This window comes from Pelobates fuscus, chromosome 5, assembly GCF_036172605.1.
Source record: "Pelobates fuscus isolate aPelFus1 chromosome 5, aPelFus1.pri, whole genome shotgun sequence".
In the NCBI taxonomy this organism is placed as follows: Eukaryota; Metazoa; Chordata; class Amphibia; order Anura; family Pelobatidae; genus Pelobates; species Pelobates fuscus.
The window spans coordinates 254,513,045-254,531,921 of record NC_086321.1 but is presented as its reverse complement, the minus strand read 5'-3'; the positions used below and the strand labels follow the sequence as shown (position 1 = coordinate 254,531,921).

General features: G+C 37.3%; 1 protein-coding gene across 3 annotated transcripts in view; it reads left to right on the top strand.

The window, feature by feature from the left end:
• DENND4C (DENN domain containing 4C) overlaps positions 1–18,877 on the top strand; it is a 100,671-nt gene that overhangs the window by 68,823 nt on the left and 12,971 nt on the right. The window contains exons 10-24 of one of the 3 annotated variants that reach the window (XM_063455232.1): positions 2,992–3,167; positions 4,992–5,092; positions 5,169–5,390; positions 6,552–6,697; positions 7,135–7,170; positions 7,365–7,495; positions 8,924–9,056; positions 10,907–11,113; positions 11,395–11,523; positions 11,611–11,755; positions 12,344–12,490; positions 14,799–14,954; positions 15,243–15,383; positions 15,901–17,033; positions 18,429–18,606. In XM_063455232.1, coding sequence (XP_063311302.1) covers positions 2,992–3,167; positions 4,992–5,092; positions 5,169–5,390; positions 6,552–6,697; positions 7,135–7,170; positions 7,365–7,495; positions 8,924–9,056; positions 10,907–11,113; positions 11,395–11,523; positions 11,611–11,755; positions 12,344–12,490; positions 14,799–14,954; positions 15,243–15,383; positions 15,901–17,033; positions 18,429–18,606 — 3,181 coding nt within the window. The remainder of the gene's footprint in view (positions 1–2,991; positions 3,168–4,991; positions 5,093–5,168; positions 5,391–6,551; positions 6,698–7,134; positions 7,171–7,364; positions 7,496–8,923; positions 9,057–10,906; positions 11,114–11,394; positions 11,524–11,610; positions 11,756–12,343; positions 12,491–14,798; positions 14,955–15,242; positions 15,384–15,900; positions 17,034–18,428; positions 18,607–18,877) is intronic. The other 2 variants (XM_063455233.1, XM_063455234.1) reach the window with 2 other exon arrangements.

Genomic DNA, 18,877 nt, shown 5'->3' with positions numbered 1-18,877 from the left:
GCGGCAGAGCTTGTAAACATGTAAAGTGCCTGCGCTTTTGTTAAGTTGTAAGATAGCACTATTAATCCTTTTATGATGCACATTTGCATTTCACAGGTTAGCTAAACATGTCCCAGGAAAACCTTGACTTTAAATATGCTGTGCTACTTGTCTAAAAATACTTGGTGTGATATAAATATGCATAATTAAAGGGGAATGGTCACTATTCTGAAAATTACTCCATTGATGCTCCATTTTCTATTAACTTTTTATTGTTTTAAAGATTTGGCAAATTACATCATCTCTTTAATCATTTATTGCCCAAGGCCCTTCATGCATTTAAGGAAGGCTCTAATGTAAAAAAAATAAAACATTGAAATTTACCTATAACATTTAATGTTTTTCATGAGCTGCTTGGTTTATTTTGTATATTATATTAGAGATTTAAATAATTACATAATGATCCAGTTCAGACAATGCAAAGTCAGGGCAAACATTGCAAATGAATAGAATAAATATAAACATTGTTTCATTTAATCCTTTTATTGGTTTCTTTGTTCTGACTGCCAAGTGCAAGGGGCAGCACTTATAGCATTAATTCATGGGTAGCCAAGATAGAGGTGCACATTAGCAGATGAAGAGTTGTGGATTTCAACATTTGATTTTATACATATATGTTGAATATTGCATAAATAAAATATTAGAATTCCTAGAGGTAACAGTTCATATTTAACTGTATATTCAATAAAATATTTAATAGAGGTTTGGTAATGACTACCAAGCAATCATGTAAGAATTCTAAACGCCATCCCAACAATGGTCCAGGTCACTGCACATTTGATGCTATTATTATTATCTTTATATAGCACCAACAAATTCCATAGCGCTTTACAATGGGTGGACTAATAAACATGTAATTGTAATCAGACAAGTTGAACACACAGGAACAGACGGGTTCAGGTCCCTGCTCAATGAGCTTACATGCTAGAGGGAGTGGGGTAAAATGACACAAAAGGTAAGGGAAGCATTAGGGAAGTAGAATAGTACTCAATGAAGACATAGTGTGTGTTTTTATTGGAGCCATTAGCAGTTTAATTGAAACGCTTTTGTGAAAAAGTGAGATTTTAATGATTTTTTTGAAGGAGTGGAGACTGGGTGAGCATCTGACGGAGAAGGTAAGGGAGTTCCACAGGAGTGGTGCAGCCCTAGAGAAATCTTGAAGGCGAGCATCAGAGGTGGGAGTACGAACAGAGGATAGACGCGACATACTTGTGTATTAGGAAGGATAGATAGGTGGGAGCAGCATTATGTAGAGATTTGAAAGCAAAAAACTGAATTTTATATTGAGCCCTATATCTTATGGGAATCCAATGCAGGGACTAACAGCTGGGTGAGGGCGGACAAGAAGATAAGCCTCACCGCCGCATTCATTATAGACTGCAATGCGGCAAGTTGGGATCACGTAAGACCACAGAGAAGCGGATTGTAGTAGTCAAAGCAAGAGAGGACAGTGGCATGGACCAGCACCTTAGCCGCATCTGGCGTTAAGTAGGGGCGGATGCATGCAATGTTTTTAAGATGGAAGCGGCAAGATTTGGTGATCGACTGGACAAGAGGGGTGAAGGAGAGGTCTGAGTCAAAGAGAACACCTAGGCAGCGAGCCTGCATGGTGGAGCTGATGGTAGCACCATTAACGTGGAGGGAGACAGAGACGGGAGTAGCAACACTTAAAGGGGGAGAGGGGAGACCAGAAGTTCTGTTTTGGACAAGTTGAGTTTAAGGAAGTGGGTAGCAGAGAGGCAGTCAGAGACACTAGTTAAGAGGGGCTGGGAGAGATCAGGGGAGGACAGATAGATTTGCGTGTCATCTGCGTAGAAGTGATATTGGAAACCAAAGGAGCTGATGAGTTTACCAAGGGAGGCTGTATAAATCAAGAACAGTTGGGGACCAAGCTATAAATATATATTTAAGTATTTCAGCCATAAATGTACAGATAATGACATTTTCAAATATGTTGATTACACAGTCTGTTTTATTGATCTCTGGAGCCATTAGGCTGTCTCTGTTGCCATAACTGAAGAGCAATTTGTAGTGGTTATGATGCTAGAAATATCCTGATCCTGCGGGGCGCCAGTCTCCTCTATGACTGGCTGTGGTGTATATTTAGAATCAGCAGAGCTGGATGACGATCGTGCAGGCCATTCATTGGCAGACCGTGTCAGCTGGCACATGTCAGCCAATAATTATAAGTCTCTGCATAAGCATATGCACAGAATTGACTGAACTCTAGTCCTGGGCTGATGACACCCCAATGATGCTGACTGAGGCGGAGTTACACCACTGACAGCAAATAAGTTCATCTCAGTATGTGCACCGTTTCATTGTGAAGCACTGCCCATACAGACTCCACATACCATAACCGCTTCAAATCACTAAAGTGGTCATGGTTGCTTGCAGTAACCCTTCAAAGGCAATATTAAGGTGGCAAGAATTACCACTCTTCAGCATTAGGTATGTGTGGACCTTCATGCTCTAAAATGTGAATTCTGGATAATTGCCATAGGATTATTGAAAATTGTAGCCCAAAATTGCTCCAGGTGCATTATTTCGGTTTAAGGTTTGCAGTTTTTTTTCTCAAGTACGCCACAAAAGTTTTCTTAGTTTTTTTTTTTGTTTTTTTTTTACACATGCTTCTTACAGTTAATTAGCTCTTGTAGCAGATGATTTCCTTGAAGATTAACATCCTTCCTTTTGCTTATCTCCTATGTGCCATTTAACCACCAACACTGCTGTGTAATGTTTATACATACATTATACCATTCATTGTAGAAATTTTCTGGAACAATATGTCCTTACGTGTTGTCCTTGTTGAAAGAATTATTATTGTTTAAAAAGTGTCTGTACAAAATAAATTGTTTTACAAAGTTTAATATATAAAACATTTCAATGAAATTACACTTGTTACTTTGAAACCTACCAATTTAAACATCTAGACGATCTCTTGTCCTCCAGATGATCTTTCCTTTCCAGTGGCAGTGTCCATATATCCCTCTCTGCCCACTGTCTCTGGCCGAATTGCTGAATGCTCCAATACCCTTTATTGTTGGGGTGGACTCTCGATACTTTGATATATGTGACCCGCCCCAGGATGTTGTGTGTATCGACCTGGATACGAGCATGGTTTACACGTGAGTGTGTTACAATATGACAGATTTGTGTTAATTCATTGTCTTGGCCTATACTGCATAGTTACTATAATTAGTCACAATGAGAGTTGCTTGCGTAGCACAGTAAGGGCAATGTTCTCTTCTTAAACAATGTCAAACATCCTTGTTTGGCTTGATATGTAACTAAATTCATAACTACATTATTAAAGTAGAACTTTGTTTTATATATATATATATATATATATATACATATATATATATATATATATATATATATATATACACACACACACACATACATACATAATGGTAAAGTAGTATGGCTGCACTCACGGATTTCCAATAAAATTAAACTTTTATTCCAGTTTCTTAAAATAGATCAGCGTTTTAGTCCATCTTGTGGACTTTCACCATGATCCTGATGAAAGTCCACAAGATGGACTGAAACGTTGATCTATTTTACCATTTGGATATTCAAGCCCTGGTATTGCACCCGGTTTGGCAAGTTTGAAGCCGGTGTGCAAGGTATATTCTACTTTTATTTATATATATATATATATATATATATATATATATATATACACACATATATACACACACACACACTTATTGTTTTTATACTTGTATGATCATAAGACTTTATTTTTTCGCACCCCAGCCTTTCCATTTTATGAATATTGCCTTAATCTCTTTTAAGTTTTCCCATTCAGCCATGTATTGAATGAAAAGGCTTGCTGTGCCTTCCAGATCCTTAGAAAATGGTATTCATGAAGTCTCAACTTTGTGCTAAGAGTTATAACTTTATGCAACACAAGATATGCATTGAAGAATATTCTAATAGGGATATATATATATATATATATATATATATATCATTTTTTTTAATTTTTGGGGGGGATTTGTTAGCAATGTTGTAGTGAAAACATATGTTTAGATTTAAGTTATAGAATTCACTTTTCATTGAATCACTATGGCTTACTCTTATTGTGGAATCAGTCTTCCATCTCAAAAAAGACTAAATAAAAAAATGTAAAAACAATCTTTTCCTTTTCGCTTATAATTTAGTAATAAAAGAACACTATAACGTTAGGCATACAAAAGTGTCGGTAAGCCATAAGGCACTCCTCCCGGTTGAGGACAGGGTTAAAAAAAAGGTCTCTTGGCGCTGGTTCCGTCTCTGCTTCTTCTAACCAATTGGGAGAAACGAATGCGCATGTGTTGTGAGCATTGAATTAATGCTTTCCTATGGGGATTTGAAGACTGCACTTCCTCATGCAAAGTGTGAGGATGTCCAGCATTGTTTCATGGTGTTAAACTTTGTGTAAATGCATGGAGGACCTCTAGTGGCTGTCTGAGGCACAACACCAGAGGCAGTCTTAACCCTGCAATAAAACAGTGCAGTTCCTCTGAAACTGCAATGTTTTACATTGCAGGGTTAAGGGGGACAGGGATACCCTGATCACTTCAATTAGATGAATTGGTCTGGGTGCCTATAGTAATCCTTTAAGTTTTTTTCCTCCTTTAAAAATAAAAAAGGTTTACCATGTTTGTAAGCCATGTCCACTAACATTTGACAGGTTTCTGGAATGTATCAAGCTTATTTGACTTTGTGTGAAATACTAGTAGTTGAGGTTTTTTTTATTTTTGTTTTTTGCTTTTAATGTAGATCAGAATATAGATCAGAAAAGCAGTGCTGTGTTTATCTGCTTTACTTACTGTATGCTCTTGTATTTTTCTAACTGTATCCTTGGTTTTCCATGATCAAAATGGTAGTGGCTACCTTAAATTTAATTACTTTCGTGTTTACACAAAACTATACCACTTGACGTTTGCTTTTTGGCGCAGGTCAGAGGATAAGAGAAGTGTTAACTGGAAGCAGCTTCCAAAGAAACCAGCAAAAAACCTCCTCACAGTCCTAAGAAAGCTTCACAAACAGCTCCTTTCAGGTAGGCTAGTGCCAACAATGTAAGTTATTTTGTATAACTATACGTATTTAGCAATGCTGACATTTATTATATTTAGAATCCCATCGAAAGAGCGAGGAAGAGTCCGCACTAGAGGTGACACCGATTGAAGCAGACTTCACTTGGCAAAGAAAAATGAAGGAATTAGAAATGGAAGTCCAGGAAGCATTCCTACGTTTCATGGCTTCCATATTGAAAGGATACAGGTCATACTTGAAGCCCATTACAGGGGCACCATCCAACAAAGCCACAGCAGCAAATTCTCTGTTTGACCATCAAGGTAATAAAAAATAAATAAATGCAGTCAGTTTCCAATCAGTGTTTTGTTCATTCGGTGTTCCTGTTCTTCTTTTCGCAGAACTTCTGTTGCATGATTTTTGTCTCCCACATGATGGGAGCAATCATATTTCTTTTTCACCACTCACAGTCCTAAAAATAATAATGTACAATCATCTTTTGTGTTTATTTAACAAAAATGTAATTTGTTTGTGGGGAAAAATAAAAGTAAAAGGCTAAAGTGGTTATGATGCCTAGAATACCATGGCGCCGTACCCACTAGTAATGAGACACAATGTTTTGCAAAAGTTTGCCCTTTTACCTTTTTCCTATTTGGTGCTAAGGGTGCCACAATGGCGACTTTAACGCATCCAGCTACTGCAGAGCTTGTAAAAAGCAAATTCACATCCAGCAGCTCATTCATTGGATGAGAGCATTAGCCGAGTGTAAATAAATATTTACAGCCATTGTCATTCATCAGTCCGGAATTATTTTGTTTCAGGTTGGCTAAAGATGCTGCTGGAGCTGGACTTATGGCACCTTAACTGGATATATCTGTGTGTGCAGCTTTTATACTGAAATGCTGCACATAGACATACTTCAAACACCATGACCACTTCAAAACACTGAAGTCGTTATGGTGCTCGGAGTAACCCTTTACATGTAGAAATCCACACATCTTGGTACCTCCATTTTAGCTCTCTGTCAGTCATTGTCCTTTGTAAATGGCAGTCAGCTTAACCCCTTAAGGACACGTGACATGTCATGATTCCCTTTTATTCCAGAAGTTTGGTCCATAAGGGGTTAAAGAAAAGATGAAAAATTATACATTGTTTCTATTTCTCCTCTTCATTTAAATGGTTTCCATAGCTTTGCCCTGAGTGAACTGATGCAGTTATCGAAACCTTTCATATACATTTTTAAGAAAACTGTGGTTAGCCACTTAAAGCACTCTGTGCTTGGGACCTATATTTTTCACTTTCTGCATCATAACACATAGCATGATGATGGCATAGTGCACTGATTGCCACACGTGCTATTGGCACCATAACTACTACAGCATGCTATAAATATTTTGGTTCATAGTGCCCTTTTAAGTCAATTGTTTTCTGATCTTACTCAAATACATTGATTAGTAACATTGACTGCACGTCTGCTATTCCAGGCTTTCTGAAAAGCAGGGATAGAGCCCACACGAAATTCTACTCTTTGTTGACAAAAACACAGATTTTCATCCGCTTCATTGAAGAATGCAGTTTCGTCAGTGATAAAGATACCAGCTTGGCTTTCTTTGATGACTGCATTGAAAAGGTACTAAGGGAATCATTAGAGGGGTTGGTAGAAATATTGCTAGTGAGAGCATTTAAAATAAAACTACTAAAAATAAAACCATTTAAGATTTGAAAACGTTTGATGTGTACAAGATTGTTCACTTCATTATTATAGGTATAGATAAGAGACCAGTTCGGAAACTGGAGCAGTCGTCATATTTCATGGTTTCCATCGTGATTGCATAAACTTAGCTCTTGAACTGCACTTATCACTCATCCAGCATCTTCCATTCATTAAATCCCCCACTATATCATAACAAGGGAGATTAATATACTGTCACTTGTTATACCCCGATAGAGTATGTTGTTAAATTTGAAACCTTTCCATGGTCATCATATCTATCATATTTATTGTTTAATAAATAGTTCTACTAATAATATACTTATACGCAAATTATGCAAATGTTTTTGTTTTAGTTGTTTCCTGATAAAGGCGCGGAAAAGGGGGATAAGGTATGCCCTGCTTATTATTTTTAAATATACTCTGCTTACTTCAAGCAACAAAAAAATCTATTCATGGCATCTGCCTTGCGCCTCTTCTTATTCTCATGCTGTTCATCTGTTAATGTCACTGCCGTGCTTACTTATCTTTCTCTCTTTTTATACTCCGCTGTCATTTATTCTGTGCACTGGTGTCCTCATTGCAGGTTGATCTGGAAGTCGCGGAAGACACTCGGCTGATAGAGCTGGATGAGTCCCAAAAGAGTGAACACACAGTGTTCATAATGCCACCAGAACCGATGCCAGAGGACGGCCCTGATCCCCTCCCAAAATACAGGTGCCTAAAAAAAACATCCATTGCTCTTTAAAAAAAAAAAAAAAAAGTCTCCTTTATTTCTATTCCATTGGTCACTTAAATGGTTTTGCTGGCTCTGCGATAATTTGCACACAGCTGTTTCCAGGATTCTAAACAAAGATGCTTTTATTTGTTTGTTTCAATGATTGAAGATTTCATGGCCTGGCCTCCTATTTTAAATTGGTTTTGTTTTATATTGTGTTGCATTCGTCATTTATAGCACAGTATATTATCCACATCATTACTATTTGCTTCCAGAAGCTTATAAAACAAAATACCCTTCTTCACTAACATAACTATTGCTTGTGGGTAACACTGTTAGCTTCAAATATGTAAATACATCTAATCTACAAGTATGAATTGCTCCACTTAAAATGAGTGATACAATATCTGTATCAACAGCTGTTATAGAACTGCATGAGTCTAATTAAAGTGAAACTCCCTTCTTGAAACTGCTTTTCAATGCATCATGGATACGGCTGGGTTAGCAAAAAGCATAATGGAGCTAAATGCATGGAATAGGTCCATTGATTTAAACATAAATAAAATAAGTTATAAATAACTTTATTAGAACTTTTCCATGAATTCCGCTGCATCTGGCTCCTGTACATGCCTTCTTATTGTCTATAGAAATTGCTTATTAGTACTGTGTATGCATGAGAGACTGCGAAATAAAGCTCCTTTCTCCATGGCCTTTGCGGATGATGGTTTTTGTAGTGGCCAGTAGACTTGTGCATGGCAGCAAATATCTATTCCTTTTGGTTTAGGGTAATATTGTGAATGGAAAAATATTCAGGAAAACATTTTGACAAACCAAAAAAGATTTAAAAATGTACATATACATTTTATTTATAGTGATATATTTTGCAGTACACTGCTGCATTTTCATGCCATATGGTTGACAGATCAAGTGAGAGAGTAACCAATAGAGGGCAATAGAGATAAAAAGATTGCCTTTTTATTTTTTGGCAACACTGGATACCAAATCAAACGAACATACTTGGCCGTCGTTTGCTTAATTATGCATCTGTATGGCGCTTTAGAGATACAGAAGAGCAACTCAAATTCAGCTGAATCCAAATCCTACACTTACATTCTTTCCATACCCATTAATCTTATTCACTCACTTCCAAGCTAAGCTGTACTTGGTTTCCTTGCCTACTGCAGAATGAAAACTTTACTTATTTGCATTTAAAAGTAAAATAGGAGAAATTGATCGATCTGTGAGGTGTAGGGGAGAACTAAGCAGTATCGCCTATAAACCTGGAATCTCATAGGTACATGGTGTCTTATGATGGATGTGGAATATAAATACAGGGCCATAAATCTACTGATTAAATTATTCTGTATTGCTTGTGTTGTACAAGAGTTGTGCAACAACAACTTATGCATGAATGTCTTATCCAATAGTTACAAGAACTTTCCACGACTTGACTACTCTCTTTTTGAATGGACTCGGGATCAGTACCTCTCATTCAATGGCCATACCAAAAGCACACGGTCTGCAAGCAGCCCTACTTTCATTGCAAAAAGGACAAAACAAGTTAGTTTACTTCTATAAAGTTGCCTGCTGTCTTGATCAGTGGTTTCAAATCGGTATTCATGCACCCAAAAGGTTCAGGATTTAGGGATTTCTCGTTTTTGTTCGAGAGTTTCCGAAACTTTGCCAGTTGAGTGTGCATGAGAGACTGGTTTGGAAACAGATGGTCTGTTGGGTTTTATTACAGTTTGTTAAACTTTTGTCATGTGTACAACATGTATTATAAAGGCTGGGAGTTATGTTTACTCAAAGATATATGGCCATTATTTAATCTACATTTATGTGTGCTGCAAATTTAATTGTATAGCCTGTTGTTCAAACTCTATTTAAGATTTAGCATTCCTTTAAAATTGTTTTAGTTTATTTAAATTTGAAAAACAAGGAGGAGTTGTGGGCTAGATGGAAAAAAATATAATTGTACCTTGGATTTTCAATTCCATTAAAATGTAACCTCACAGTCTGTCTTACCCTATGCAGTCCATAGCAAACTAACATAGTAACTAACTACATATGTCTTAATATTATCAGCCACTAAACTTTTTTTTTCTTAAACATTATGTATTTATAAAATGTTTCAATAAATCGTGTACAGAAAATAAAAGTACATGAAATAGTGAACAATGATAAACAGCAGCTGTTTGGGGAGAGCACTTACAGAAATTCACTTCAGTATAGAGCAATGGGTTGCATATGTAAAGGTAAACTACATCAAAACAACTTTAACTTAAAGAAGCAGTTTTTGTGTATACAGCATGTCCCTGCAGTCTCATTGCTCAATTCTCTGCCACTTAGGGGTTAAATCACTTTGTTTATGGACTTCCCTGCATGTGACTTGCAGAGCCTTACTAAACACTTTGGAAAAAGGAACCTAGATAACACACTGCATCCGCTACACTGACACACACACTGCATTCACTACAATGACACACACACTGCATCCGCTACACTGACACACACACTGCATCCGCTACACTGACACACACACTGCATCCGCTACACTGACACACACACACTGCATCCGCTACACTGACACACACACTGCATCCGCTACACTGACACACACACACTGCATCCGCTACACTGACACACACACTGCATCCGCTACACTGACACACACACTGCATCCGCTACACTGACACACACACTGCATCCGCTACACTGACACACACACTGCATCCGCTACACTGACACACACTGCATCCGCTACACTGACACACACACTGCATCCGCTACACTGACTCACACATTGCATCCGCTACACTGACTCACACACTGCATTCGCTACACTGACTCACACACTGCATTCGCTACACTGACTCACACACTGCATTCGCTACACTGACTCGCACACTGCATTCGCTACACTGACTCACACACTGCATTTGCTACACTGACTCACACACTGCATTCGCTACACTGACTCACACACTGCATTCGCTACACTGACTCACACACTGCATTCGCTACACTGACTCACACACTGCATTCGCTACACTGACTCACACACTGCATTCGCTACACTGACTCACACACTGCATTCGCTACACTGACTCACACACTGCATTCGCTACACTGACACACAGACTGCATCCGCTACACTGACACACACACTGCATTCGCTACACTGACACACACTCTGCATTCGCTACACTGACACACACTCTGCATTCATTACACTGACACACACTGCATTCATTGGGGGGGGGGTGTGGGGGCCCAGACCTTGTGCTTTGTCAGGGGCCCCAAAATTTCTGGTGGCGGCCCTGTACCCAAATGATCAAGAATAAATGTACTACTAAAGGTATTGTTGCAGTGTTTTGGAATTTAAATTTGTTTTTTTATTAATTTTGTAGGAAATTAAAACTGCTCATAAAGTGGCCAAGAAATATTATACAAATGCTCCAGACTGGGCCAAGTGTCTCTTCAGCCAGTGTTACAGCTTGTGGTTCATTTGTTTACCAGTTCATGTCAAGGTTTCTTGTTCAAGATCTCGTGCTCTTCAGAAAGCGTATGAGGTGCTTGTAAAAATGAGAAAAGACAAAGTGGATCCATTGGATGAGGTCAGTATTTGTAAAATAGAGAAATTATTTGTGTCAATGGACATTTTCTAAAGATTCTTTCTCAGTGCCACACCCTGTTTCCGCTTAACACATTCCATTTTTTCATCCAAGATCTGTGGTTCTGGAGCAGAGACTTTGCCTCTTAACACATATTTAAATGTAACTTTTGCATTCCTTCTCTGAAAGTATTGACAAAGAATGCATTGTGTTTTCTAGTTAAGGTCTGCTCTGAACATCTGTTGTGCAATCTTCTAACTGTATTTCTAATTCTTTCTGTTTAGGTGTGTTACAGAGTTGTTATGCAGTTGTGTGGGATTCACGAGATCCCTGCTCTAGCAGTGAGAGTCTTGTTTGAAATGAAAAATGCTGGGATACAGCCCAACGCAATTACCTATGGCTATTATAACAAGGTAGAGTATTTTAGTCACCAGAATGATCATATAAACGTGTGTCTGTATGCACCAAATAAATGTCTGGAGTAATGTTTTGTTGTTTAGGTCGTGTTACTTGGCCAGTGGCCCAGTAGTAATCGTAGTGGAACCTTTTTATGGACCAAAGTCCGGAACGTGGTACGTGGTTTATCACAATTCCGAAGGCCGGTGAAGAAAATCCAGAACACCTCTAGGACCTTGTCAGATCCAAGTAATTTGAATAATTATTAGATGCTCTGCATTTATTGATTCTTTCTCTTAATGTTAACATGTTTTTTTTTTTGTTTTTTTACAAAGATTTGTGCTATGGGTAATTTCTGCGCACAGTAATGACATAATGTAATTTATTAACACTTTCCTACACATTAGAGTCCATTTTCTGCTTGAAAAATAATTAATAATTTGGTATATTCCCCATCTCTTCTGCTAAAATGAATTCTGTGTTTGTTTACGGCCTGCAGTTTTCTGTCTCTCTTCTTTTTAGTGTATTTCCTTCTGTGACGGTCAGCATTGCATGAATTAGATTGTTCATTGTATTCATGGTCCAATACCAAAATTCTTGGGGGGGCATTCAGAATTAGACCAAATTTTGATATTTTGCTCATATTTTTAGTTTTTTCTATACTTATTCCATTCGATGTTATGCCATCTTTAATAACGGGTAAATTATCAAATCATGAAATCTCCCAGATTTATCATATACTTAATTATAATTAATATATAATTTTTATAAGGGGTCTACTAAACTTCTTGCATCTTCATGTTGGCATGCGTGTGATAACCGGTATTTATACTTCAGCTTCTCAGAGTGCTGCACTTTGGAATGATGGGAACATGGTGAGACATCCTAGCGTGGATAGTTCTAACGAGTCTAACTCAGGGGAGCACATACTCTTCGTGAGCGATCTAATCAGGCTTGATACTACTGATAACAGCTCTAGCACAGGTATTAACAATGCACTACTAACATTTAACCCTCATTTACACCTCAGTCTGTTTAATCAGGTACAATGGTGGTGTACACAAATTATTTGCAACAGAACCCTACAGTAACTAACTGCTTACCTATCAGACGATCCCCATGCAGGGTGATAAAATGGAACCCTTGCAAGAAAAATAAAGTGTTTCTCTGTTCTTAACAAGTAGTGTTCAAGCAGAGGAAGGTAATTTTAACTGTATTTTTTATATTTATTTTTGTTTTGCAAAATGAGTGTTGGCATGCATGCACACATTGTTTGGAGGGAATCCGTGAAACTAGAAGTGGCATATATGTTTGTTTGGGCTGTCTGCTGCATTAAATTCCCCCCCCCCCTTTTTTTTCCTACTCTTTCTCTCGTCTTTCTTCTTTTTCGGTCCTGCTGCTACTCCTTGCTATCCTTTCCTCTTCCTGGACCTGTTACTCCTCTTCTTGGAGTGAAATGTGTCGCTGGATGCCGATGGAGTAGATTTTGTTAAGGCTAGTGTATTGAGTCGATCGACAGTGTTCCAGACCCTCCATTTTAAATGGTAGCTGCCTGACCTTTATGGAATGCTGGGACTAGTGATGGTTTGATTTTTAGCTTTTAGAGTGACACCCGAGTGGCTCTCGGGTGGTGGTAGCTGGCAGGATTGTTGGGATTTTTTTGTGATTTGAGTCTTAGTTCACAAGTTTATCAATCTCCTAGCACTGACTTGCTAATTTCTTATCGCCATCACAGTTCAAGTCTAACACTTTTACACTCATAGTTGGATATACTTTATCTATCTACCATATTCACTATGGGTTTATGGATATGGCTTACTCCAGGCTCGCTGCGGTTTTGTTATAGTGGCTACTATGCTCTTAGTATTATTTTCAAAACCATGTGAATAAAAAAAAAAAAAAAAAGGTTGTCAAAATAAATAATAAATTCATATCCCTGTCATTCTTTTTAATCTATATCTTGAAGGTATTTTTTTGTTTGGTGTTCGAATTTTTTTTTTTTTTTTTTAATTTTTTTAAAGTCTTTTAATATCTTTTAAATATTTTTAATAACCTCTGTTTGTGAATATTGTCATTAATCCAAAAGAAGATTCCATTACAAATTTATCAAATTTTAGCCACAGCAACTCCCTTGACTATGCATCATATTTACAGGAAATAATTGAACCAGTTTTATTTAAAAAGCAGAAATTGAAATTGTCAACAAGTTAAAAAAAAAAAAATCCTCATCAGCAAAGAGTATCCTATTTTATTTTTTTCTTTTGAGTTTTTTTTTTTTTTTTATTCCCCCCTAATACAAATGCAACAAATTAATTTTATTTATTTGTTACTCCCTCTGGTCAGCAAAGACCGTTAAGATCCAGTGGGTTGGCAGGCTAGGAGAAAATATGTTTGTTAAAATTTTTACTCAGCACATGACCAACCTTAAAGGTAGACCTACATCTCTACGTGTCCTACAGTATGCATTTAAATGAATGTATTACTTAATAATATATGACATTTATTTTCTCTGTTACAGAATACATCTATAAACTTTAGCATTTCTAATATGACTCAATTCAGATTTGTAAGTTAGAGATTAGCCTGTTTTTTTTAAATGTAATTATTAGCTGCCTAAACTTCAAATTCCTTACAACCTTCACACATCCTAATTAACCATATTGGCATTTATTGTTAAAAAAAAAAAAAAAAAAACTCACTTAAAAACAATTCTACATTTTCATAATCCAGTAGTAGAAATATTTGAATACTATTTTACTGCTGTAGACTTGTTTTTTTTTTGCAATGTTTAATTTGGATTGCATTTCACACAACAAGCTTTATAGTTATGTGAGCTAATACCACTTCAAATAAATGCTGGTGCTTATATCGTGAATCAGTGGAGTGATAAAGTTGTCTGTATACCCTGTTAACGGTGAAAACTGTGCAGTTACAAAGTCCTAGAAAGGAACATCCAATCCCAAAGATGGAGACAGCTGTTTGCTGGAAAATGTTGCCCCCTCAACAAAAGAAATAAGTAATGCAGCCATGAATGTGCCAATATATATCTTAGACTGCTAAAATAAAATGTTAGGATAACATGCTGACTTAGATTAACATAATTATTGTTATATGTGCAGGTATGAGCATTAAACTTTTAGTATCCAGTTGTAGTCATTCTGTCTGCCCCTCCTCTGTGTCAGCCATTAAATTGTTGCTATAGTGAGGAAGATAACCTATTGCTAACAAATGTGTGTCTATATTTTAATGTACAAGCAACTAAAGATGATTTTACAATGTATTTTTACTGTAGGAGCTCAGCCTAATCAGAATTCTGATTCCAAGGATCCCAAAGATCTTGCTTTCTACCAAGATATCCAGCAGCCTAATGTCGAATCAGAGAGAACATTAAATCCCAGCCAATTTCAGGGACCTAGTGAAGATAAATCGTCACCTACAGATGGAACAGGTAAACATATCAGTTATCGCAGTAGTGGGTGTTTTTTGGTCCTGAAGAAAATTTCAATTGGATTGTTCAATTGCAAATATGGTTATTCCTGGTAATACATCGGAGAGAGATGCAATAAAGTAGCAATATCATTTAAAAAAAAATAAAATAAATTGTTTGTCATCTGCATAGAAACCTTTAGTTTGTCAGCAAGCTAGAACTGATTGATTTAGCATCCTCTCGACTGTATGTGTTGAATTGAAGAAGTGCTTTGATTTTACTCCTATATTTTTGGGTTGTTTGGTACAGAATCCAGCACCGAGGGCCAGTGTGAAAAACTCATGCCACTCTGTGAAGGTCCAAACCCTCCAGAATCCCCATCGTTTGGTGGCAGCATTGTGAAAGTTCCTTCAGGCATCTTTGACAACACTGGGAGGAAGAACAGTAGTGGTGAGTTGCTATCCCATTAAAGCCACAGCCCACTTGATAAAAGTTATTACAACTGAATTTTAGTACATGTAGTTCCATCTTTATACACCCCCCACATTGGGTTTATTTGTATTTGTAAAATAAATGTTCACTTGATGAATGACTACCAGTAGTCTACAGAGACATCAGAAATATCTTTACATGTGTGCTGCAAAAGCACTTTAGAAATGTTCTTAAAATTACAGATTCATTTTTAGAAAGGGAAGCTAGTTATTGCAGGTATTACATTTCACACAATATACTGAAACATTCCATTGATTTCTGTAGTAATTATTCCATTCCTATTTTCAGCTCTGTTTTTATAAACCTATTTCTTTTTTTCACTTTATTTCCTAATTGCTGGGGGCTTCCTATTTTACTGTTAAGCTAAGCACTTACTACTACATGTCAGAAATATACGCTGTGACCAAAAACATTAATGTTCCAACATGTATTTTAAATTGCACAAAATAACAATGCACTTACTTTATGCTTGTAGGTAGTGGTCCAGGATTATTGCCGTCAGTTATGGACATCGGAGAAGACACAGTGTTTTCCAATGAGGTTCAGTTAAAAAAGTCTGGGTCGCAAAAGAAGCAAAAAGTCTTCTCTGAGCGAAGCTGCAGTTTCAGTGCTGAGAGTCGAGCTGGTATGCTTCTGAAGAAAGGTAGCCTCGATATCACTAGCAATGAGATTGCCCTTAAAATGGGAGCTGATGCCAAGATCCTTACTGCAGCTCTTTCCAAAACACCAACACAAGAAAACAAAGAATTTAGTTTTGATGGCATAAACAGTCTTGACAATCAGACCACTATGGGCAGTGCTCATCCACAGGAGGATGCAGGAGAACCAGCCCATGATCAAGTATCCGCAAAAAGATTGTCTTTAACGATTGATCATTTAGATGTTGTTAAAGAAGAAAGCACAACAGATGGAGTAGAAACTGTATATGCTGCAGAGGAAGACCAGATACCTGTAAACTCTAGTGCTAAATCCACAGTGGAACCAAACAAGAGGAATAGCTTGTATGGCCTCTCCAAAGCAGTAGAGAGGGAAGGGGTTGAAAAGGGTCTTGACCCATTGTCCCTGCTGGCATCAGAGACCGTAGAGGAAAAACCTTCATCTCCCGAGGAAAAGAGTATCTCACCTGTTGTGGCACGTAATCTAGCTGACGAAATTGAAAGTTACATGAACTTGAAAAGTCCCCTTGGCAGCAAGTCCTCCAGCATGGAACTGAGAAGCCAGGGGCAAGCACTGCCAAGTGATAACACTGGTAGCTCTGAAAGAAGGTCCAGCCTCCCTGCAGACACTACACCTCCGACTGATGTGCAGAGTGAAAACCCAAAGAATTCGGTCTCAAGGTCAAAAACATTTACTTCAGGCCCAAAGCACCAACTGAGCAGCCAAAAGGAACGGTCATTGTCCTTGACAGCCCTTGTACGCTCCTCCCCACATAACTCCTTGGGCTCATTAGTGAACTCTTTTCCTGGTCTCAAGCTGGATGCACTCTTGACAGGACCCAAAATGGATGTTTTAAAATCTGGCATGAAGTCTAGTATGAAACAAGCAGCCAATGTTGCAAGCAAAATGTGGGGGGCAGTTTCTTCAGCCTACAGTTACTCTGATGATGAGGCAAGTAAACCGGTCTCTTTGTCTATCCTATATAGAGAGATTAAGAGATAAATCAATGGATGATGGTTTAGACCCATTATCTATACAATAAAATAATGGTATACATGGTGCAGCAGGCAGAGTTCAAAGTGTTTGCATGCAATTTAAGGACATTTGTTTAAGCAGCAGTTGGTTACCAGATACCTGTATTATTAGAATACTGGCCTGGATGGAAATTGGCTTGTGTTTTAATCCAACAACATGTATGTCAATGCAAACTAGTAAGCGGCCATCTCCCTAGTATAATCTACGCACTGCGTTGTGAAGTTATCCTGGTCATACTTTCCAGCAATTGAGGCTAACTCACAATAAATGGTCCAGACATTCAAGCATTATTTCAGCTTGCTTGTCTGGGATGTCAATAAATGCGAGTGCCTTAATTCGCTAGTGAGATGTGGTGGACTATTTTATTGCAAATTTAACATGTTTGAGACATATAGAGTTGATTGCTTACAGGCATGCCACTTGTGTGGTTAGAACTCCATGGTTCTGGACAGGTGTCCTAGTTAGAGAACTATTTTACCAATTTTTCTACACTGCTGGGCAATCATACCAGTGATTGCCCAGCAGTTGTTGTTGCCTGCCAATTGTTGGGTGGCATTTCCCTGAACATCTCAAGGTGCTAAACAATATGATCTTTGCTTTACATGTGTTAGTGTGTTTCTTACTCTGATTTCCACTATGTGAGCCTTATGTCATTTAAGTTTCAGATTCTTTGCCCAAGTTGCCGTATTTATTTTATTTTTATTTCACTATTTTAATTTGTAATTGTCATTTTTTTTAATCTTTTTATCTTTGGTATGATTTTACAAAATCCATCAGGTTCTAGATTTTCTTTTAGTATTACCGTAATTAATCTAAATGTACATATCTTCTGTAGTCTGTAATATTAAAGAAAAAGTAGATCCTGTATTATATTTCAAGCCAAGTAGAAATGTCTTATTGCTAGACATTGTGAGTTCTCATACTTGAAAATGTGTACATACATTACATTAAATATGCCAATTTAAGCCAATGGCTTCAAATTAATTAGGGATAAAAGTAAATCTATACATTTGCTAGCAGTTGGCACATAGTGTACATGAAAGTGTATGCTCCTGTTATACCATGCTGGCCACAGTAAAGATATATTTCTGCAATTTATTATATTATTCCTGCTATGTCCATACTTTCTCGATTATTTATTTTCTCTATATTTCTTCCTATTGTTCTTTATCAAATGCTTCCACACCCTCTCCTTTTCTGTGTTAGATATTTATTTCCACTTTTATCAACATTCATGTCATTGGTTCTTTCTAATGTTGAGAATACATTATAACAAACAGGTAATTGTAGATTCAAATTGTTGAATTTTAGGATGAAGTGGAATCCAGGTCACATTTTCCATCCAATGTTGATGATCACCTCCTGGGGGATCATTTTAGCAGTAAGATGGGTCTCCATGGACCTGCAAGTGAACTTACACAAAGTGATACCAGCCTTGGAAGCAGTCACAGTAGCAGTGGGGATGCCAGCAAACAAAGCTATGCAAATAGTAAGTATATAACATTCTATTTTTTTTTCCCAGGTAGTTATTCCATAAAATATTTTAAATGGGCGAGGATAATGATTTTTTTTCTGAATTATTCTAAAATAAATAGTAAGAAATTTATTGTGGTGGAGCAAAAAAATTGTTTATATTATTGAATATAGTTACACAGCTGAAAAGAGACATGCATCCGTCAAGTTTAGCCTTTCTCACATCTGCTGTTGATCCAAAAGCAAGACAAAAAAAAAAAATAGTTGAGCGCTTTCCAATTTTGCAA